This window comes from Mizuhopecten yessoensis, unplaced genomic scaffold, assembly GCF_002113885.1.
Source record: "Mizuhopecten yessoensis strain PY_sf001 unplaced genomic scaffold, ASM211388v2 scaffold10759, whole genome shotgun sequence".
Lineage (NCBI taxonomy): Eukaryota > Metazoa > Mollusca > Bivalvia > Pectinida > Pectinidae > Mizuhopecten > Mizuhopecten yessoensis.
Window position 1 is genome coordinate 393,387 of NW_018408707.1, and position 23,180 is coordinate 416,566.

Below are 23,180 nucleotides of genomic sequence, written 5' to 3' on the forward strand. Positions count from 1 at the left end.
GCTCTTCTTCTTCGGAGGTGTGTAATTTTAGTTGTAAACAACCTAGGGTAGACGTTTCGGTTTATGTCCTTGGGTAGCCGAATGTCAGCGTACTATGCATGCATATAAATCATGGATCCGGATAAAACGCTTGATAATTTCCGCAAGGATTGGAGAAGTGAACTAGCTAAGAAAACTTCAGGGAAGAAGTCAGTGCCGTTAGACAGTGGTAGCGATTCGTCTGTTGCAACAAGGCAAGGAAAATCACACCCAGATCATGAACTTGAAGGACAGTCATCATTATTGACGTTGGATGACAGACCGGTAGCAGGTTCTTCAACGAATCATGAGAAATTTGAAATCACTAGCCAAACTCTATGCAATAAATGCTCACAAAATCAGAGCAAAAAGACAAAAGAGTCGACTGGAGTTCTGAATTATTTAGGTTCAAATGAAGACACAGAGAGAACTCTTACATATTATCCTTTTAATATTGTACATAACTTATTAAATAAATCAAATCCGTCTAAAGGTTCAGGCAATGATGAAAGGTCTGTGGATAGGATAAAATACAGAGCTGACAAGTGTTGCCTTTGTGGAGGGACTGTGGATGATGTGCGTGGATTGAAGAGATCACTAGCTGTGTCAAAAGACTCAAATAAATATGTTAAAGAAAGAATTGAAGACGTTTTCAAAAGAAAAAGAACTAACAGTGATGACTTTTCAAAGGAATCCCTATTAGATCAGTTTTTATTAGACTTGGTGAGTGCGACAACATTAACTTCAATTGTGACCTAGATAAAAATTGTAAAAGAAGTAGGCCTACTTGTGGATTTACACATAAATAATATGTTGCCATGGTTCTACTCTCCACATTTTACCACCTCAGCTAGGGAGGATTTCTCTCTAGCTTGAATGATAAAGCACTTGCATCAAATTAGTAAACAAGAGGTCTTGGGTTAGATACCTGGAAGAGCCATTAAAGAGATTGACTGTTACGTATACATATACACTGGCATCCACATACAGCTAAATAAGGGACATGGGAAATATTAATAAAAATATTCAAACTTCCTTTCGAAAGCATCACTGTTGCCCCTGGATAAGTTCTTTGCATTAGGGGTGCTCCACTAGAAATAATACTGCTTCCTACAGACTTGGCTAGAGATTTTTTTTTTTAACTTCATCATGAAATATTTGATTGATTATGAATGGTCATAATTTTTACCCACATTCTTTAGTAGTTTCATGTAGTTTGATATGTAGATGTAGGCTTTTCGTGCTTCTTGAGATGCACATGTTAATTTAGGTATTTAAGAGTTCAAAGTATGTTTATAAATTTTGATATAGAAAACTTCAATGTTCAGTGGGTATACGTAATACACCTTAAGCTTCCTGCCAAAAGGAAAGTTTATTTTTGTATTATATGTGTGGTTCAATTTCATAACAGTTAAATTGGTAAATACGTTGTCTAGATATAAATTTGAACTTTCTATAAAATGGGACATAAAATTTAATGTTATAGCTCTTAAGAGGCACAGTAGTCTAGTGGTAGGACACCAGGCTCGTGACCGAAGGGAGGCACGGTAGTCTAGTGTTAGGACACCGGGCTCGTGACCTAAGGGTTGCAGGTTCGAGTCACAGCATGGCAATGTGCTGTATCTTTGAGCAAGATACTTTACTCTGCTTGTTTCAGTCTACTCAGCTTTAAATGAGTATGTTGTTGGGAAGTGCTAGAATTGTAGAATGGTAGCTGTGAGCGCCGAAATGGCAGCACCGGCTGTATATTATAATGCTCCCCAGGGAGTTGAGAAACATATTGGCTGGTTGCAAAGGCCCTATAACCATGGATAATAATTTGATAACCTACGACCTAGGTTGTGATCCTGATAAAGCGGTAGGTATATAAGAACCTTGAATTATTATTATTTTTAGTGACTATGAAATGTTTTCCTTTTTAGAACGAGATTGATGAGATACCGTTCTTTGACATAACTTTACCGAGAGAAGTTGCAGTAAAGATCTTCCAACATCTTGACATAAAAGATTTATGTAGATGTTCTCAGGTAATTTCTTCTGGTACATACAAGTAGATCTCACTTACAAATTTGTTTTAATTCATCATATTGTTAACTGTAAATAAAAGTTAAGGAAATATTACAGTATTGCACTATTACTATAGGGATACACACTACAGGCATCATAAAATTGAAAATAGTTCTTAATTCATTAGAAATATCAACTTGACATCTAAATGGACCTATTCAGTGATTTCTGTACGATTTTTGTTTAGGTAAGCTGTTGGTGCAGAGTTCTATTACAAAGAAATAATAAGCATGCCTGGATTGTAAACTAAGACCAGGAGGGAATATATGTGTGCTTCACATTTTCTTGAACATTTGATCCACAGGCTGGTGGTTTTTTTCAAGATATTTAAAGACAAATTTTACATTGCAACTTCTATAATAAAAATCAATGCATTGACTTCAAAAATAAATTAGACATTTAAACAATTAGATACATTTGTATTGGAAATGAGAAATACAGTCTATTCTGGTCTACGCAAGATACAACGTTGCAAGAATGAGCAAGTGAGTGTGAAAATTACTATTGTAAGATATTTTGTAATGCTGAAAACTTTTCAAAAAATGAAATTATAATATTTTTTTTATATATACCGGTAATTTGTTCTCAAAATATGTCTAAGTCCACAGGACAAGCACAAGTCTAGGACTGAAATATTTCTGTCAAATCACTGTCTATCTATTGCTGGTTATCTCGCAGATGCAAAATTACTCAATATTACTCTTAGTATTTCAAGCTACAAACAATAGAAAACTTGAAACAAAAATCCACGGTCAATGTCATGTTTGATAGCTTGCATATTGTAATATGAGATGGTCTTGATACTACGGAAGACTAAGATTAAGGTGTGATGATTAACACCCTGATGGTGCTAAACGTCCAAATTTTATTATAGATCTTACTTTATACTTTTAGGCGAGTCGCAGTTGGCGAAGTCTAGCTGATGATGAACTCCTGTGGTGTAACCTCTGTCACAGCCTGGGATACGAACAGAACCAGGTGACGAGGGACCGCGGTCAGTGGAAGGCCATTGTTCGGGAAAACATCACAAAAGACAAGCAGATCCTCTCCAATTGGAAGGTGAAGTGATCACTTGCACGTGAACTACACATATACAATTAATTTACCAGAACCCAAATATTTAAGATAAATATATTTCATGTCAAAGTATTTAACACATACAAAATGTACTCATAGCTGTAAACTTGCCGTCATTAAGAAGGAGACTCCCTCATTTTGACCAAAATTTACCAATCTCCTTCGAAACTTCCTTATTCAAGTCCAAACTCAAAATCTACATCCTGTGGTAAAATGATCTCCTAGTTACCTAGTTACTGTAGGGTGTATGTAATGATCATAACAGGTGTGTCTGAATCAAATTGATGCTTTTTGGAGTTATTTTCACACATAAGAACACCTTGTTGATTTGGAAAACTTGCTCAAGCTGTTACCCTCGGCCCTGATCATACTTTGTACAGGTCTTGCACATGTACAGCACCCATAGATAAAGTTTTGCTTTTTTTAACTGTTTCTGAATTGCCACATGATCAATTGTAAAATGTTGTTGGTTTCCATCACAGAATCGTACGGGTAACCAGACATCACTACAGTATGTCCAGGGAGGCATTCTGTGTGCTGTTAACTCACACAACGACACTGTGGTAGCAGGGTAGGTAAAATATAACATTAAAAAGCATGATTGAATTAATATGACAAGATCAGGTGGATGCAGTAGTATACAATTGTTTCATGGTTATTTGGGGAACAGTCAAAACTATCATCCCGAGGTAGGAGGAATCCCTGTGGAACTGTTTGCCCTTGGCCTAGCGGCCTCGGGCAAACAGTTCCCCAGGGCTTCCCCCTACCTCGGGATGATAGTTTTGACTGTTCCCCAAATAGCCATGAAACAATTGTTTTATTACCAAATAAAAATTAGTATCAATGCTGCATGCAATGTTGCCATTGCTTCAACACTGAGTTGCGGTCACCGAAACGCTTGAACGGGGCTCTCGAGGGGGGATTTCTGCGCATCGTATTCGCGCCGGGTAACAGTTCGCTCTGACCGGGAAAACAGTTTTGACTGTTTCACCCCTACAGCCGAAATTTGACAAATACAGCCGAAATTGGACAAAAGGCCAGAAACAGTCAAAAATGACTTATTATAATTTATATAGACTATTGGGTAATAATTTATATTGAGAGAGTGGGTATATATAGTGGGCTCCTTTTTTTTAACTGAAAATTTCCATCAGCATTCTATCCCCTCTGCTAGAAAAAAATCTAAGAAGTAAAATGTGGTGTAAATCTTAGTTAAAGACCTCTTGAAATATTTTACGGTAATGTAGGCCACAGGTTCTTCCCTTTTTACCTATTTGAAACGACAGTAGACTCGCAATTCTTTTTGTGTCGCTTGCAACGCGAGGCGACATATAGGTATTACTTGGTCAGTGTCGTCAAGGTCGGTTGTGTTGTACAAAACAAGGTTTCTGTGTGATAACATGAGTTCCATTGGGTTGACTGAACTCAAACTTCATACATTGTTTTCTTACCAATGTTGCTTGCTTGGGATTACTTTTCAGGTCTGAAGGTCAAAGGTCAAGGTCATCCTTACTATAAATAGAAAATCTGTTTCCATGCAATAACTTGAGTTCCCTTGGGTTGATTGGACTCAAATCTAAACTTCATACAGTGCTTTCTTACCAATGTTGCTTGCTTGGTATTACTTTTCAGGTCTGAAGGTCAAAGATCAAGGTCACTGTTACTATAAATAGAAAATCTGTTTCCATGCGATAACTTGGAGTTTCTTTAAGTTAATCGATCTCAGACTTCATACAGTGCTTACTTACTGAAAGTGCTTGCTTGGGATTGCTTTTCAGGTCCAAAAGTCAAAGATCAAGGTCACCATTACTATAAATAGAAAATCTGTTTCCATGCGATAAGTCCAGTTTCCTACAGCCGATCAATCTCAAAACTTCACATTGACTGCAGGCGATACATCCACGTCTGTGGAATTCTTGTTTTTTAACGAAGAACAATGATCTTGAAAGGCAGGGGCATTAGGTCATTTAACAAATTTAACTTTCAAATATTTCACTGATTAATTTTATAAAATTGTTTAAATTAAGATCGATCATCAGGGGATATGATGTTTGATAAAGCAGGAATATTGTACGTTGTGTAGCTTTGATAGAATCTTTAGGAAGGTTTTGTAATTCTTTCTGCTTACAACATGTGACATCACCAAACACTCTTCCATTTCCTGTGGTGTATAGGTACTCTAATGGGGATGTGAAGATGTGGGACCTTGACCTTGAAGAAAGCTGTACGTTGAAGCCTTCAAATAGGTCCCTGCTCATCAACGAAGGACAGGACGAAGGAATAATCTCTGTTGAGGTGTCACAGCTGGAGGTCACACCAACACTGGCTGTAGCCAGCTACAAACAAGGTACACACATACGTACATTTAAATTATTTAAGATATTTTTATGAAACTTCAAGTGTAACTACATCACCAGTAGAAAGTGTGTAGTGTACTGTAGTAGTTAGGTCACAATTACTTGTATTTCTAGGTTTAAGGTCAAAGAAGCTCACAATATCCAGTGAAAGGTTGTTATGGCTGTTCACTTATAGTCATTGAAAATGTCTTGATGAACCTTGAAATATACTTGCACCACCAACAGTGGATATGTAGCATGCTGTATTTTTTTGACCTTCACCTTCACATCTAGGTCAAATGTCAAGTAAATGCAAAGCAAATATGAGTGTTTGCTAATTTGTAGAAACATGTAAAACAACAAAAGTTAAGACTGAAGTCATATGTAAAAACTAGATTTTAACTCATTCACTACTGAAATTTCATAATGAACTATTCCAACATTTGAATTAGAAGAGTTCAAATGTGACTTCAGGGGTGAATGAGTTAATTTAGGAAACATATATAGAATTTTACTTACCGGCGGGTATCTATTATCTATAAAGTATTGTATAAATATATTAGATCATTCACTTAAATGCTGTTTAATTTTGTAAGTGTCTCAAAGCAGCCAGTTCTTGATTCTCTCTTGCTTATTTCACCAGGCATACCCTTTTCTCATACATAAATGGCATTAACAGCAATATTTTTGCCCTATTTAAGTTTGGCTGTGCTTACCATTATTTGTGGAACCTTGACTTTTCAGTTCTTAGAGTCATATAATACAAAACTTAAAACCAGTCAAATAGATTGTAATTAACAAGCAAATTTAAATTATAAGATGTCACATGTATGTTGTTTTTATATTTGACTGTCTTTGTTGAGCAGGAAACATTGACATTTGGAGGTTAAAGGATGAAAATAACATCAATCCTACATTTACTTTACCACGGGAGGCAAAGCCAAACAAATTCTGTGTCGCCAAGTCATGTGACATGGTAGTTACGGGGAACAGCATGGACGTTAATGTGTACACGTACACAAACAATGGCTTCCATCTCCACAGCATGCTTAACCGGTACTCAGGAAAACAGGTGAGTCGAATAAAACCCAGACTTAGCCGATACTCAGGAAAACAGGTGAGTCGAATAAAACCTACACTTAATCATTGCTCAGGAATACAGGTGAGTCAAATAAAACCCAGACTTAACCGGTACTCAGGAAAACAGGTGAGTCGAATAAAACCCAGACTTAACTGGTACTCAGGAAAACAGGTGAATCGAATAAAACCTACACTTAATCGGTGCTCAGGAAAACAGGTAAGTCGAATAAAACCTACACTTAATCGGTGCTCAGGAAAACAGGTGAGTCGAATCAAACCTACACTTAACCAGTGCTCAGGAAAACAGGTGAGTCAAATAAAACCTACACTTAATTGTCATTGATAATTTCAAGAGTATTAAATAAAGGATTTTGGACACAATTTCTCATAATTTCATATTTTACGGCCATATGATGCAATACTACGTGTAGTCACCGAGACTCCATCTCTCGGTACTCAGATGATGGACAGGCCAGGTGATCATGACAGCCCACCAATATTATTCTATTGGTTGAAAATAGTATTTAGTATTTAGTTCATGCCCAGAATCGCACTGTCCATTGAAACAAATCAGAAATATATAGGAGGTGTAGCTCCTGAACACTAGCTATAGACTAGTGATCCAAAGCTACTCTTTTGACATCACAAGTACCATGTGACCAGTTAGCTCATTAAAATTCTTGCCAGTAAGGAGCTGTCACCTTTAGTTTGATTGCCTATATAAAGGTAACGGGACACATCTGAATGATTGTTGATTGACGATTCAGTAGTTATTGAATTGTATTACAAGTTTTGCTGATTTTTATACAATTGATCATGTTGCTATTCGGGAATCAGTTGTAAAACAAACCTTTGTCTCTGAGTGCTATACAAGACCTGTACAGAGTATGCCCAATGCTGAGGGCAACATGTGCTAGTAAGACGCTAGTTGCTACCTACTGACTCAGTTGAGAAGTTATCTCAAGTAAACCAAAGTGCTTGGTTCGATTCCTAGCGGAGGCATTGAAAAAAAATTACCTCTGCTAAACAATGTTTCACTAAGATTTAGGTAAAATCATCACAAGGTCCCTGATTGGTCAATTTACCATAAAGGTACACATTGTAACAAAACTGTTATACAACCCTGACAGGTGTCCCACCTGAACATGTTGGAGGTCGGAGGTGAGGAGCCCCAGGTATTCATCACCACCCTGCGGGGGGAGCTGTACCTACATCGTCCGGGAGAGACCGCAGAAGAGATGAGGGAGTACACAGACAACCAGGACCAACTCTATACCAGCGGGACCGTCGGCTGTGTTGATGTGAGGGTTGATCCTGCTCTGGTAGCCGTCGGACATGCCACCATCGTAAGTCACATCATTATAAATATTGATACTGTACATATATTACTATACCATCAAATACACTATCTGTTTTGTAAGTATACCCTATGTGACAGGGGTGGTGGGTATAATGGAATTGGGTTTTCTCTCCCACCGTCTGTCTTTAGACATAATCTTGTCTGGACAGCTCTTCTTAAACTTTTTCAGCAGATTATCATGAACCTTCACTGTTGTAATTAACACACTCTAATGATGTGCACCTGTAATTAATATTTTGATCTGCCATTTTTACCCATAGTTATTCCCCTTATTTACAAAAGTTGGCGAGCACAATATTGACTGCATAACTCCGACAGTTTTCAGCCGAATTTCATGAAACTTCACTGATGCAGATCAATACACTCAGAAGTTGTGCACTTGTGATTAATATTTGGATCCAGCTACTTGTAATAGGAGTTTTGCTTAGTATAAAAAAATTCACACTAAAAAATGTTCACACCACTCCTCCGAAAGTACTGTACCAATGTGAATGACCTTTGGTACACAGAACTCCTACATCGAGGGGATGACAATAAGGATGTCCATAAAATAAAATATACATTGGTGTTACCTCCCCTTATACTGGTGTTACCTCCCCTTATGTTGGAGTTACAATGTTGTTTAAAAAAGTTGTTCACACTACTCCTCCAAAACAACTGCACGGATTTGAATGATAATTGTTACATGTGACACTGTCATTGATAGGGTGTGAGTGAAGTATAGAACTTTGAGTTACCTCCCTTATTTATGAAGCTATGCCCTTTTGTTAAGTATATGTTCCTGTTAGAACTACATTATAGATTCCTACAATTAATTGTGCAGGCAGGGGTATAAGTCAGCCATTCTGGCAGCAGTTCTTGTTAAGTTGCTAGTGGGATTTTGGTAAAATATCTATCCTCCCCTTTGATTTTCCTATGAGGTATAGGGAGATGAAAAGGTCAGGTGGTGTCAGTAACCCTTGCAGTCATTTTGCATTAATGAAAACCATTGTGTTCTTAAGATGTGGTTACAACACAATTATTTAACAAAGAATTCATAGGTAGTGAAAAAGCTAAAGTCAAATTGGCTAAAATTTGTAGAGATTTTGCTTGTCGGGTTATAAAATTAAAAATAATAGGGATATTCCCTAGGTGTGTTCTATATTTGATTGTTATATGCAGTCGGTTTTTACCGACAGATGGTCTTGATGGCATGCAGGTTGTTTCTGAGACAAGATCACTGTATGTACTTACAGAACATGTACTTTATTTCAAAACTTCCATTTACAGGGTACTGTGTATGACATAGAAACAGCGAAGGCACTCAGACTATTGACAGGTCACATGCATATCATCACCTGTTTAAATCTGGTAGACAGTCCTCCTTACCAGCTGGTAACAGGAAGTATGGACCGAAGGTAAGTTGATGGGAAGGAGAATGGTTAGACAGTCCTCCTTACCAGCTGGTAACAGGAAGTATGGACCAAAGGTAAGTTAATTGGAAAGAGAATTGCTAGACAGTCCTCCTTACCAGCTGGTAACAGGAAGTATGGACCAAAGGAAAGTTGATGGGAAGGAGAATGGTTAGACAGTCCTCCTTACCAGCTGGTAACAGGAAGTATGGACGGAAGGTTAGTTGACGGGAAGGAGAATGGTTAGACAGTCCTCCTTACCAGCTGGTAACAGGAAGTATGAACTGAAGGTAATTATAAGTTGATGGGAAAGAGAATGACTAAACAGTCCTCCTTACCAGCTGGTAACAGGAAGAATGGACCGAAGGTAAGTTGATGGGAAAGAGAATGGTTAGACAGTCCTCTTTACCAGCTGGTAACAGGAAGTATGGACGGAAGGTTAGTTGACGGGAAAGAGAATGGCTAGACAGTCCTTCTTACCATTCAGTAACAGGAAGACAGTCCTCTTTAATTATCTGGTTGTGTCAGGATTTATATAATTATGCTGTAAGACAAATTGATAAGAAGGAAGATTTCTAAACTACTGGTAGCAAGAAGGCATATTACAATCGGACAGTTTTAAATGATTAACAATTTTACCTGACATAGCCTGGCTGTAGATTACATGTTTAACTTGATACATCCTGGTTGGAAGTTGTGAAGACAGCTAAACCTCTATACAATGCCCCTTGTTTAACTGACACATTGTTTACTGCCAACATATTTCAATGCCTCTTTCCTTTGTTTTATTGATTTCCTTGTGTCCCTCTTGATATATTGCCAAAATTGTATATAACAGCAAAATTTTGCTTGAAAAATGGTTGCAGTATAACAAGGTTATAATGTATTTGACTACCTGAAGCATTCGGTGTATAGGTTGTGAAAGTTTGATCAGATGTATATCCTGGTTGTAGGTAATGTATAGAGGTTACGCAATGAGTGATGGTTGGTTATCATTTTCAAATTGTATAAAGACACAAGGTTTACCGAGGGTCTTTTATAATTTAAAATATTAACTTGCGAGAGTTATATAGATTCACATGATAACCATCATGAGCTTGGGGACATTAGGTCCCACCACATTCTAAAAAACCATTTGTTTCTACAGGGAAAAAAGTATTCCTGTTTTTGACTGGGGAAACAATTGGGCTGAACTATGATGTCGGAACGGAACGGAAGATGACGTCGCAAAGCATTGTTATTTGATATCATAATTAGAAGATGGACGAATAAGATATTGTCCAGGGCGTTAATCACTTGTGGGTAATCAAAAGTGTTTACCAACTCCTAGCAGGTTTACCCAATCAGTCCAGAGTGAAGAAACAAAGTGGTTGTGGGAGAAATATATTTGTAACAGGAGCAGAAAATGTATCGTCAGACTGGGTTCGAACCCGGGACCCTAGAAACTCTAACCAATTGAGCTACCTTGTTACCATTGATCGACCCAGTCCAGGGGCCTGTTCGTTTATGCGGAACAACCGGTTTGACCGTTTATAAATGTAACAATTTTGGGTATAAATCCTGGCGGACCTGCAAATGTGTATGCAGGCCTTGCAAGGCTTTCTCAAGGCTCACCTGAAAGCAGCATCAGATTACTAGGTTCGACCTTATTTAATAAACGAACAACAGTGGTCCGATCGGTTTGACCGTTTAAACAAAAACGGCCCAGGTCTACTACATTCCTACCTCCTTTAACGAACTCTTTGAGCCCGAAAGACACACAAGACCCTTTACCACCTTCTGTGGGTATATTTTGTTGGGCGCCAAATGTAATAGGAGAGGAAAAATGCACGGCCAGACAAGGGTTCGAACCTAAGACCCTCCGAACTCTAGACAGATACTCTAACAAATTGAGGTACCTGGTCACCAGCGATCGACCCAGTCCAGTTCCGCTACATACTTAGCCAAATTTATACCTGTTGTAGGTTGCGGATATTTGATCTGAGGACAGACCAGGCCGCCACTGTATTATCTGGCCATACAAGCTTCATAACGACAGCTCAGATGGACGATTGGAAAGTGGTGTCTGGGGACGACGGGGGGTTTGTGTGCGTGTGGGACCGTCGTATGTCGACCAGGCTGTGGGAATGGCACAACAGGTAAAGTATGCTTCATATAGTTATGTAAGAAGAGATACTTTCTAAATGGTAACCAAAGTCTTAGGCCAAAAAAAGAAATACTTGTGTTTCCGCTATCATCCTCAGAAAAAAATTGGGTAGGTAGGTGGACAATCTTTTTTATTTTGGAAAATATTTGTACTTTGCTTATATAGAGCGTGAGTTTTGACTCTAACAATGCATATCACTAAATGCTAGTAAAAACTTTTGGGCGGGCACCAACATTTAGGGTAGGTAGGGTAAGCAGAAGCATAATTCTTTTTTATTTTGCTTTATCAACCTTCACAACAAATGTCTGACCAATGATTAGATACTATATACAACATTATTTTTGTAGAACCCCTCTTTGGAAACTTAACTTTCATAAATCATTTGCAATAATTTTCTTTTTCTTTTTGTAAATCAGTTCAATTTTGCATTACTTACACATATTTTCCCTTTTGTTAGTTGAAGAGTCACTCCCAGATTTTCATATCCTTTGGATATTTGTCCAGACTTCTTTGAAAATGTCACAGAGTTAAATCTGTAACAAAGAGATCAGGAAAGTGGTCTGTCAAAAGAAATGGTCTATTAATAGAGTGTAACAGGAAAAAAAGGATTGTGTTTCCACCGGGGATCAAACCCGTGATCTGTAGGTTCCTAGTCCGACCCTATAACACTGAACTAAAGGGAAATTCTCTCTAGCACAAAGCTAGATGGCAGGTGGCACAGTGGATAGCGCACTTGCCTTTTACCAAGGTGGCCGGGGTTCGATTCCCAGATTGGATGTGAAAAGGTATGGGTCACCTGCCCGACCACATGTGTTTTTCTCGGAGTACTCTGGTTTCCTCCCACATTAAGACTTCTGCGCACTAACATCCGGGCCAACCAGAGTGATTGATATAAGTTGATATAATTAGTTGCATAATTGTTGTAAAACAAATAAAGTTTATATTTTTAGATGGCAACTGTAATCCTATGTACAATTAAATCTGTCACGATAGTATTAACTACTATATGGGGATAAGAAGAGAGAAAATTGTTTATTATTGAATGTTTCTTGGTCAGATTTGACTAGTTGTATATAACTGTTGTTTCAGTAATTCTGTCTTTGCGTATTGTAGAGTTATCTTCTCTTGGGAGCAGGTATTGATTGTTACGTCATTTGTTTCTGAGAGTAACGTCATCAATTTTTAGAAAACGACGTCATTTTCTCACACGAACCAATGACGTAACAATCAATCCCTGCTCTCAAGAGAAGATAACTCTGCAATACGCAAAGACGGAATAAAAGTCCTTGCAGACAAATTTCAAGCACAATCACAAAAATAAGTGAACATGAAATAAAATTATCTAATTTACTACATATCTTGCGACAGTATTTGTCGACAGAAGGAAAACAATTAGCGAAATGTTCTCGTTTCTTTATTACAATAGTTCTGGGTAGCCTAAATATAACTTAATCATTTTATTCTGATTTACACAATGTTTTGCCTATTTATTATATCTGAAACTATGATGTCATGGCCAAAGTCAGCCATGAAACCTATATTGTTGAATCTAGAGAAATATCTTATGTAAAAACGGTGCTCATGGAGTGTTGTTTACTGAGAAGTAACCTTTGAGAGACCGGTGTCCTAGTTTATATACCTATTATATCCTCTTAATGTGAGTTGAAATACCTTGTTTCATAATTGTTTTAAATTTATGAAATTTTATATTTTTATTTATTTATATTCTCTTAATTCATTCACCCCTGAAGACACATTTGAACCCTTCCAATTTATGGGTTGGAATAGTTCATTACGATATGTCAGGGGTGAATGAGTTAAGGATTCCAGTCCACTGCAGGTAAACACTAGAGAACTCCACTGTTGTTTTTCCTGATAAGAGTAACCTCCCCTTATTTTGTGTTGGTAAAACTGTAGTGGGACTGTGCCAGGATGTGATAATTCAGTTAGTACGAAGGACAGTACATTACTGGAGGTCCAGGGTTCAAATCTTGGTCTGGCCTAGATAATCTTCAAAAGAATACATAGTTAAAAGGTTTTGGAATACAGGTCTACTACAGGAATACTTTAATCTACAGTGTGTTACTCTTTATATGAGTCTCTAGCCTTTGGAAAAAACTGAAATTTGTTTGTTTATTCGTAGACATCCCGTGCGATATTGCCACTTTTACAAGCAGCGTCTGATTGCTGGCAATGTTCCAGGCACAACCAAAAAACTTGGGGATGACCATTTGGCACACAGAAGGTAAGCTATGTTTTCTTGTGATATTATATACACAACTGAGACAAATGTGTTTGTTTGGTCTAGATTTATCAACATCCCATCAGAGCATGGATTTAACTTGTTACCAAAGAATTTACCTTCTATGTACATTTTTTGCTCACATCAAAATCTCATTAATTTTGCCTCCAATGATCTCACTTCCTTATGCCTTTTTGTTCATCAAATGGAATATAAAGGTTAAAGATCTACTTTAACTAAGGCAATAAGTGTGTAGCAAGAGAATTGATAGAAATTTGATATTTTGCATAGATTTTCTATACATGTATTTAATAATTAACATATTTCGAAGAATTATATAATTTGAAGAGGTGACCACAACTTCTCCTAGCTCTCACAGAATTACCTCCCATTTGACCTGTTGTGAATTCTTCTGTCACCCCCTAGGGTATTACAGATATGACATACAGAATAGTCTCTTGTTTTTCCTGTTCAGAATTCTTTTGTCACCCCATCAGGGCATGATTTCTCTGTCACCCACCTAGGGTATGATTTCTCGTGTCACTCCCTTGGGTATGCTTTCTTTGTCATCCCTTACGGTATGATTTCTCTGTCCTCTCCTAGGGTATAATTTCTCTGTCAACCCCCTAGCGTACAATTTCTCTGTCCCTCGGTAGGGTATGATTTCTCTGTCCCTCGGTAGGGTAGGATTTCTCTGTCCCTCGGTAGGGTAGGATTTCTCTGTCACCTCGTAGTGTATGACAAATGTGACACAAAAAGAAACGATGCTATGACGCCTCGGAAACAACCAGACATGATGCCACAATCAGCTCTCGATGGGAGAAGTCATATGCAAATCAGGATAAAAACAGATTTCAACTGCTGGAATCTATTGTTTTCAATGTAGTATTAGAATTGTGGGAGAAAAATAATCATCCTTTAGCTTGAGGGTGTAACAGAGAAATCTCCTTGGAGTGATTATTGGTCGTCTAACCCTCAGGTTATGTTAGATGGTCAAAAATCACCCATCTGGGACGATTCTATTAATCAACTGTGGAACATCATTTCATTTCTCCAATGTTTACCTTAAGTGGGTCATCTTCCCTTCCATAGCCAGGCCAGAGCTCTGCAATTGATGCCTTAGTTATGTATTTAAATCATATGTTAATTGGGTTTGTTGTATTTGACAGGTTTCGGGGCTCTCTGCACGTCTGTGATTTCTCTGCTGATCAGACAACACAGGACCTACCCGAGATCTGCCACTCGACCTATGATGAACCGGAGGCCTACAACTACAACATTAGACTTGCAGTCCCCTACGACAACATCTGAATTTGGACATCCTGGAAGCCTGTTTAATTGGTCCCAAGACATTGTTATCACCTATTATTGCCAATAGATAAGTTATGTCATACCTAGTTAACTGTTAACACCTATTATTGCCAATGGATAAGTTGTGTGGGACCTAGTTAACTGTTAACACCTATTTTTGCCAATGGATAAGTTGTGTAGGACCTAGTTAACTGTTAACACCTATTATTGCCAATGGATAAGTTGTGTCAGACCTTAACTAGGAGTCTTGACGACTTGTTCTCCATCCAGTTATCGGCACTGCCTGAGGGGCGGAGTACCAACTTTGAGAAACTGACTTTGCAGAAAAACTAAATTAGCCTTTTGTTCATATGCTGTGATATTTAACAAGAAGATTTTTCTGAAATGTATTAAAGAGATTTCGAAACTTTTATTAGAACCTTTTTGAGACAGTTTTCATGTGTTGTAGACTTGTAACCTGTTTTTGATCTTATAAAGATTTTGGAATCATTTTTTGAAATGTATTTATTGGCATGTTTGTTTTGACTAGACGTCTTATAACATCTAGCTGGTAGTCAGCAATATGTTGTCGGAAGCATAATTTACTCACTTTTTCATCATAGTTCACCAAACTTGATAAGGCAGAGTGTCGCACATTATCTTATGTCTCATACCATAACTAACGTATATAGCATTGAAGGCCGTTTATCCTTTAGATATGGAAGTTCGCCTAAAAAATTGTCTACAAATTCTCTTTGGTACTATGGTAAAAACATCCTTTAATCCTGGAATATCATACAAGTTAGAAAGATTATCACATTACAGATGTGTATATTGTTCTGTCCCTGTAGTACATGTACCCTCATTGTATTTATCATCTTTTCATCTTTATTATACCCCCCCGCAATGAAGTTAGGAAGCGATTCAGCTTGTCTGTCCGGACAAATTTTTCTCCGGACAACGCCTTCTAAAGCAATGGACCAATTACCACCACCTTATTTTAAGCATCCAGGTATTGTTTTTTCATTCTGACCCATTTTCACAAAGTTATGGCCCTTTGTTAAATTATTCTGAAAATATTTATCCAGACAACTTCTTCTAAAATAATAGACCAGTTTAGTTTTCAGATATGATTAATATCACCTGAAGGTGTGCATCCAGGTATTATGTTTTCATTCTGACCCCATTTTACGTAGTTATGACCCTTAGGCTTCGATGAAAAATCCTTGGCCAGACTACTGGACCAATTTCAACAAAATATTTCAGATATGAAAACTATCACCTGATGTTGTGCATCCAGGTGTTATTTTTTCATTATGATCCTTTTATAAGGAGTTATTGCCCTTTGTTGAAAAATCCTTGTCCAGACAATGCCTCCAAAACTACTGGACCAATTTCAACAAAAGATTTCAGATATGATAACTATCACCTGATGTTGTGCATCCAAGAATTTGTTTTCCAACCCTTTTTATTGGGTTATGGCCCTTTGTTGAAAAACCCTTCTCCTGACATCTTCTCCTAAACTGCTGGGCTGATTTCAAAGAAATTTAACAGATAAAGAAACTGCCCCCTGTTGCTGTGCATCTAAGTAGAATTTTTTCATTGCGACCCTAGCTATTGGATAATGAAGATCTGTTTCAATAATTTTTTAACAGATTACCGATATTAAGTGTATATCCTATTCAAACTTTTATCTCTTTAGAGATTCAGTATCTCTGGGTTCTGTAGAGATTCTGTGTTAAGGATAGTAGCTACCATGCTGTAACATGCACCTTCAAATGAGTTCCATACTGTATTTAACATGTTAATATCATTTTTTTTCCCACTAAATCGACTTGTTTAAAAGGTCCACAAAATTGTATTCATGGTAGAATCTTTAATATGTTATCCTAAGTATTATTATAATACATTTTTTTGTTATTTCAAAAACGATGTCTGAAATTGTTATATTTATACTGCCACATCATTAATCAGATACATATTATGTAATAGTAGTAGGTGGCAGACCAACTTAGAAAGGGTTTGTTACCATGTCCAACTTGTCTGATACATGTGGTTTGGTTTGGTTTGGTTTACTTCCTATTAACAGCTATGGTGTAATTTAAGGACATGTCAGGCTATGGTGGTGAGGGTAAGCCAGAGCACCCGGAGAAAAAAAAACTGACCTGCTGCCAGTACCTGGTGACTGCCCCATGTAGGCCTGCAGCAGCAGCAGCAGGAGATAGATTATATTATCAAGCCATAATATGGCATAGTCAAAATATTCACATTCATTTAAGAATGCAGGGTAATTTTCAGACATTCAAATGAATCTTTGAAATATAATATATAGGTCAATTACAGTGTGCAATGCTTTTTTCAAAGCTATACCATGAAATTATGTAATATGCAATGTGTAAGAAACTGGCAGTACATTTTTTGTATATATATATATATATCCGTCAACAAAAAACTACATCACACATTTCATTAAAAAAATCTTTTAATATTAATATAATTTATACCAATGGAATAAAATAAATATTTGTATTACAATACATGCCTTGGCGTTATTATGGAGTATAATGTTTGATTGTTTAAAGTTCTAAACACCTGTTCTAAACACCTGGTATGCACACATGTACACATCCTCACAAACTACCGTAAAAGTAAATTTCATCCTACCCACACCCACACACACCCACACTTCTTCACACACTAACCAGCTCCTTCCTGGACACTTTCATTTCAATCAATAAACTAAGAAATGCAGACTTATTTCATTTTCTGTGAAAATATAATTTTTCCACATTTCTCATCTTCAATTTTTATGTCTATCAATGGGTAAATCTTACCGGAATATCTGGTAATATATATTGTGTATACATTCCATCTGTTTTTATTCCCTTTCATTTGTCGTTTCTACTGAATGTCTTGTTTCATTTTTACAAAGTGTATGAGATCCCACTTCAATTAACGAGCCGTATAACTTACATGAAACCAACTTTAGGCATGCTGTATAGATACTGACAAATTATCAAATAAGGAAATTCACGAATTGATATTTAGTTTTTCTTTGAAACAATGAATATATCATGATACTTCTCGTTACAATATGTCACAGATATGTAACAGATGGGGGTGGAAAAAGAACGTTATTATCACTTCATTTAAAAAAAAAATAGAGACAGAAGAATTACAGAAAAAGGAAAAGGAAAAAAATAAAGACACTGATTTTGAAGTTATTAGATACCATACTTACACAGTCATACATAACAACACTAACACCATACACGTGAGTCATGATGACATCATACACAAATATAAGTGAAGAACTGTAAAATTTATTTTCTGAATGATAAAAGTTCGAAAATGCTGAAATACTTTTATCATTAGAGAGTAATTTCAATGTGAGTACCTGGGACCTGTTTGTTTATGCGGAACCACCTGTTTGTTTTTAAATGTAATATTTTAGGGTTTAAATCCTGGCAGACCTGCAAAATGTTCATGCAGGCCTTGCAAGGCTTTATCAAGGCTTGTCTGAAAAAAGTATCAGATTACTAGGTCTGACCTCATTTCATAAACAAACAACTCTGGTCCGACTGTTTGGATCGCGATAAACAAAGACGGCCCTGGTGATGTTCAGCCTCAATAATCTAGTCAAGCCTCTTCAATCTTTATTTGAGCCTTGATAATCTGCAGTCAAACCTTGATAATCTGCAGTCAAACCTAGATAATCTGCAGTCAAACCTTGATAGTCAAACCTTGATAATCTGCAGTCAAACCTTGATAATCCAGCGATCACCAGTCTTATATACTTATGTCCTACAATCCAACCGGATTTTTGGGATTATTTCTTTTTCTTTTTTATCTTTATTAAGATCCCTGTCCAACTGCACTGGTTTTCCTATATACAGTAACCTCCCCTTAACTTCCGTTTGGATATAACTGTAGCACAGTTGGGTGAGAACACTTCCGTTGACCAGCTAGCTCAAACGGATAGAGAGATATACTGGTACTGTAGTATGTAAATCTGAAGTCCAGGGTCTAATTTCACTGCTTTTGTTTGCACTCGAAACACTGTTGTTGATTATATTTTATTTATTTCGTCTTAACCCTTTCACCCCTATGTAACTTAAGTAAACTCTACCATGCGTTGGTCTGGATGAGTCCATTTTGGTCTACAGTGTTGAAAGGGTTAAATATCTTTCATAAATGTCCCACAAGGTATGGTTTTTTCTAAGAACTCATATACCAAAGTTATATGCCAGAAACAGCAGTTTCCAACCCTACGTTACAGTTTTGTGCACAGTGGTACGGGGATCCTTAATGCTACCTCTCTATACTAGTTGTTTACATTAATTCCAGACACTTTAAATAGAAGACTACTGGATTGATTTAACTCAATGTTAATTACAGTCCTAACTCTAAAGTTTCTCCTTATTATTTCAATTGTAAAAAAAGCATTTTTCCATTACACTGTACTTTTAAAATGTAATAAAATGGATATAAATGCTTTCTAAAATCTGGCAGCATTAAAAATATATCTACGAATACAAAATGTTTAGATTTGATTTATGGGTGTCGGTAATTTATTCAGCCTAGCAGAGATGTGGCTCAAGTTGGCACATACAAAATGTATATAGATAATATGTATGTACAAGGTACTGGGGTACAAATGTGTTTTACGAAAATACCACCGTATTACAACAATGGACAAGAAAATTGTAGAAATAGAAATATAGATATAAAACAAAAACTATGTAGAATACGGACGGAGGGTGCATTTCATATTATGTACATTAAATACAGAAATTTGATAAAATATTGTTTAAATAATTTTCTTTCTGAAGGTATATAATAAAATAAACATACATGTATAATAATTTGGATGTAAATTTATAATTTTATTACAATTTATATATTTTGTAGTTGGACGGCATGTAACTTCTTTAAGTCACTAAATAAAATGTAAGATTTTTCTACTTTTTCTACTAAAAACTTATTGATGTAAGATTTATTTATGAAATTTATCACAGACAACAAGGATCACAGTCGGAAGAGAAAGAACATGTGATATAAGCATGTCAGCTTCTCAAAGTATATCCATTATAACAGTCCTTAACACAATAATCTTAATCTACACACTACTGTACAATATTGTAACCTAATTTGTATGTACACAGACACTGACAATATTATATATTTCAATCAGATCATTACTCCAGCTAACACAGTTTTATAATTATTATATATATGTATGCATTGCATAATATTACTATAACTGAAAATGACTAAGATCCGTTCTATACCTTTCCTACAAGGAGGTATTTATGTCTTTTTTTTGGTGTTGCAAATATGAATACAGTATATATTTCTAACTTTAATATTCAACACCTAAATACACATTGTAATATCACATTCATGGTAGCACTTCCTTACAAACTTCAATTATTTCCCCTGAAAAATAAACAGACCCTCACAAAGTTCCTTTTCATTCAAGAGTCATATAGGTATTTATCTTGTTGAAGTTCTTTTAAAAAGTGTTTGTCCATTATCAATTACTATAGATCTTGAGTGACAGACCAATAACAATACATTTCAAAACTTAAATCACAGGTAACCATGATTTGATATATGTTTTAAAACTGTAAAATATTTTTGTCAGAAACGTTAACCATAATTGAATATTTGCCAGCTTGGCTAGTTTGATAATAACGTCACAAGGAAATGTATTATTGTGTATATGTGAATGGACCATTTCTCCAGGCTGTATATCTCCTATGTTAGAAGTACTTTAAAATATATATATACGATGTCTTAAACATTTTGGAGCATTCCAAATGACAGGAGCATCTATGAATCATTTCTGTTGTTATAGTTGTTCAGTCAGGAACCTGTATACTTGAAAGATCTCATATACATCCTCCAACGTCCACAGAATCTACAAACACGCAATATCAAATAACTGACTTGTACACAGACAAGGGAGATAATTTTCCACACAAAGGATCCATGGTAGCCTTGGAGACTCAAAACAGCTGAAAGGTCTTGGTTTCCATGACAACAGTTCAATTGTACCATGTCACTTGGGCAGAATCACAGTTACCAATAGAGACTCAAAATGGCTGCAAGGTCATACTTTGTAGGAAAACTGCAACTCTTGGATCCATGGTAACCAAGGAGACTAAAAATGACTTCAAGGTCATAGTTTCTGTGACAAATGCTACCGTGCTGGGTAAGTGTTGTTGAGATTTGAGTAGGCCCTACTTAGCTGTATCAGGTCCTGAAATATACAATTTCAAAAAAAATGTTAAAAAAAATAATTTATATACAATTATGGACTTTTGTGCTGGTGAATATGATGTGATATGAACCTGAAAGAGTGATATTTACTGAGGCGAAGCCGAGGTCAATATTACTCTTTCAGGTTCATATCACATCATATTTACCAGCACAAAAGCCCATAACTGTTTTATTATATGCTTCAACAATAAAAAAAAACAAAACAAAACTAAAGGTTCTGATTTTTGTACGCGAGCCTCCGTGTAAACTTTAGCCACGTTTGAATACAACAGTTCATCATTGTAGCTTTCAAAGGCATTGTCTAGATTATTTTTCTTAAGATAATCATGGAGGACATGCACTGCGTGTCCAATGGCCTTTTAACGTTAACAGCATCTTTATCCTCGGATAGTTTTGGTAATTTTCTGATGTAACGGAGGAGAAACGTTCGCCAGCAGCCATCTTCTAATGTCATCTGACAGATCGCGTTCCAGTCTAACTGCGCATGCGCTACGACAGGTTCCGGGGAATTTCCATACAGGCTATATTTAGAAATCGATATTCACCGGATAACCAGTCTACATGCGTTTTTGAGGACTGGTCACGTGTATAGGATCCGACCAATGTGATTGCGAGAAATGTTCATGCATATAATAATAACATTTGTACACTAGTAATTTTTTGGGCACAAGGAACAATGATCTACACACATAAATGTAAAAGAGATGGTTTATCTGCTCAATGTTCTTGAGTGAGTTCAAATCATCAGGAATATTAGGTTTGAAGTGCATCACTCATCAAATGAAATGGAAATATTACTAAGTGTAAGTAATTATAAGATGACCTTGACTTGATTGGATAGTAAGTGTTCTTTATAACCTGACCTTGACTTTGTTTATAAGTGTAATTTACAACCTGACCTTGACCTGGTTTGTAAGTGTAATTTACAACCTGACCTTGACTTGGCTACTTAGTGTAAGTTATAAACTGACCCTTACCTAGCAATTAAGTGTAATTTATTAATTGACCGTTACTTGATTAATAAGTGTTATCTTTATTAACTAACCTTAGCTTGGTTAGTTAGCGTGTTTTGTAGTTTCGTCATGTCTCCCATCTTCTGTGACATCATATTGCGACTCCTCTCCTGTTGTTCGGTGGCCATGTCGGACTCGAACTCTGCTGCCTTGGTGCGATGTGCCAGGAGGTTGATCATGCGTTCTTGGTGAGGTGTGGGTGATGGGGACCTTCCCATTATCTGTTAACAAAATATTGTCAATGCTGTATATGTCTTGTTTGCTTGTTTGCTGGTGAAACTAATCTATTAATAAAATTTCAGGAATCTCCACCCTCAGATTAGACTAAGTCTGTTGTAAGATGACACAAACTTGAGTGTAAGTGTTTAAAATATTACCAGAAATTTTACATATTTGGTATTTGAAAGCACAAGTGAAGATAGTTTTAACAATTTGCTTTTTGTTCTAGCTTAAACTTCACAGTCAATAATTTGCATAATTTATTTTATTAATTTTTATTACATAAACTTGAAATAAAAGAAAATCAGGTTAGAAACCTTTAGACTTCATCACTGTTCTTAAAATAAAAATATCAAAATAACAATAAAATTGAATTTGATCTGCATTCATGGTCTAGATCTTAGAACAAGCAAATACAAATAAATTGGAATTGAAGTAACTGGTGATTAATCAAAAACACAGATGTTACCCCAAACAGCAGGTGACATAACAAAGTCAGTATTAAAATCATTCTCTGCCAAAATCGTAATACAAGAATAAGTTTTCAAGCAAACATGACAGGTAGTTCACCATGTATTTTCTGACTAAAACAATGGAACTGTTAGGACAGATAAATGTTGTGAGTTAAATGTTAATTTTTCCGAGTCAAAATGAAA

The 23,180-nt window shown here is 36.4% G+C and overlaps 2 protein-coding genes and 1 long non-coding RNA gene across 11 annotated transcripts in view; 1 reads left to right on the top strand and 2 right to left on the bottom strand.

Annotated features, from left to right (window-relative positions):
• Positions 1–2: 2 nt before the first annotated feature.
• Positions 3–16,098, top strand: LOC110462200 (F-box/WD repeat-containing protein 8-like). The gene is made up of 11 exons (XM_021516046.1): positions 3–741; positions 1,941–2,045; positions 2,980–3,144; positions 3,645–3,733; positions 5,337–5,509; positions 6,365–6,570; positions 7,709–7,924; positions 9,208–9,335; positions 11,294–11,467; positions 13,619–13,720; positions 14,887–16,098. The coding sequence occupies exons 1-11, from the start codon at positions 112–114 to the stop codon at positions 15,026–15,028; spliced, it is 2,130 nt and encodes a 709-aa protein (XP_021371721.1). The 5' UTR covers positions 3–111; the 3' UTR covers positions 15,029–16,098.
• Positions 16,099–17,898: 1,800 nt separating this feature from the next.
• Positions 17,899–19,117, bottom strand: LOC110462202. Its single transcript, XR_002464250.1, has 2 exons — positions 18,772–19,117; positions 17,899–18,736 (listed from the first exon to the last, which is right to left on the bottom strand). It is a non-coding gene; the product is annotated as an uncharacterized LOC110462202 (long non-coding RNA).
• Positions 19,118–19,146: 29 nt separating this feature from the next.
• LOC110462203 (myosin-3-like) overlaps positions 19,147–23,180 on the bottom strand; it is a 133,212-nt gene continuing 129,178 nt past the window's right edge. For all 9 annotated transcript variants that reach the window (XM_021516055.1, XM_021516051.1, XM_021516056.1 and 6 more), the window contains 2 exons: positions 22,338–22,526; positions 19,147–21,272 (listed from right to left, as the gene is read on the bottom strand). In XM_021516055.1, the coding sequence (XP_021371730.1) occupies positions 21,213–21,272; positions 22,338–22,526 (249 nt within the window). In that variant the 3' untranslated portion in view covers positions 19,147–21,212. The remainder of the gene's footprint in view (positions 21,273–22,337; positions 22,527–23,180) is intronic.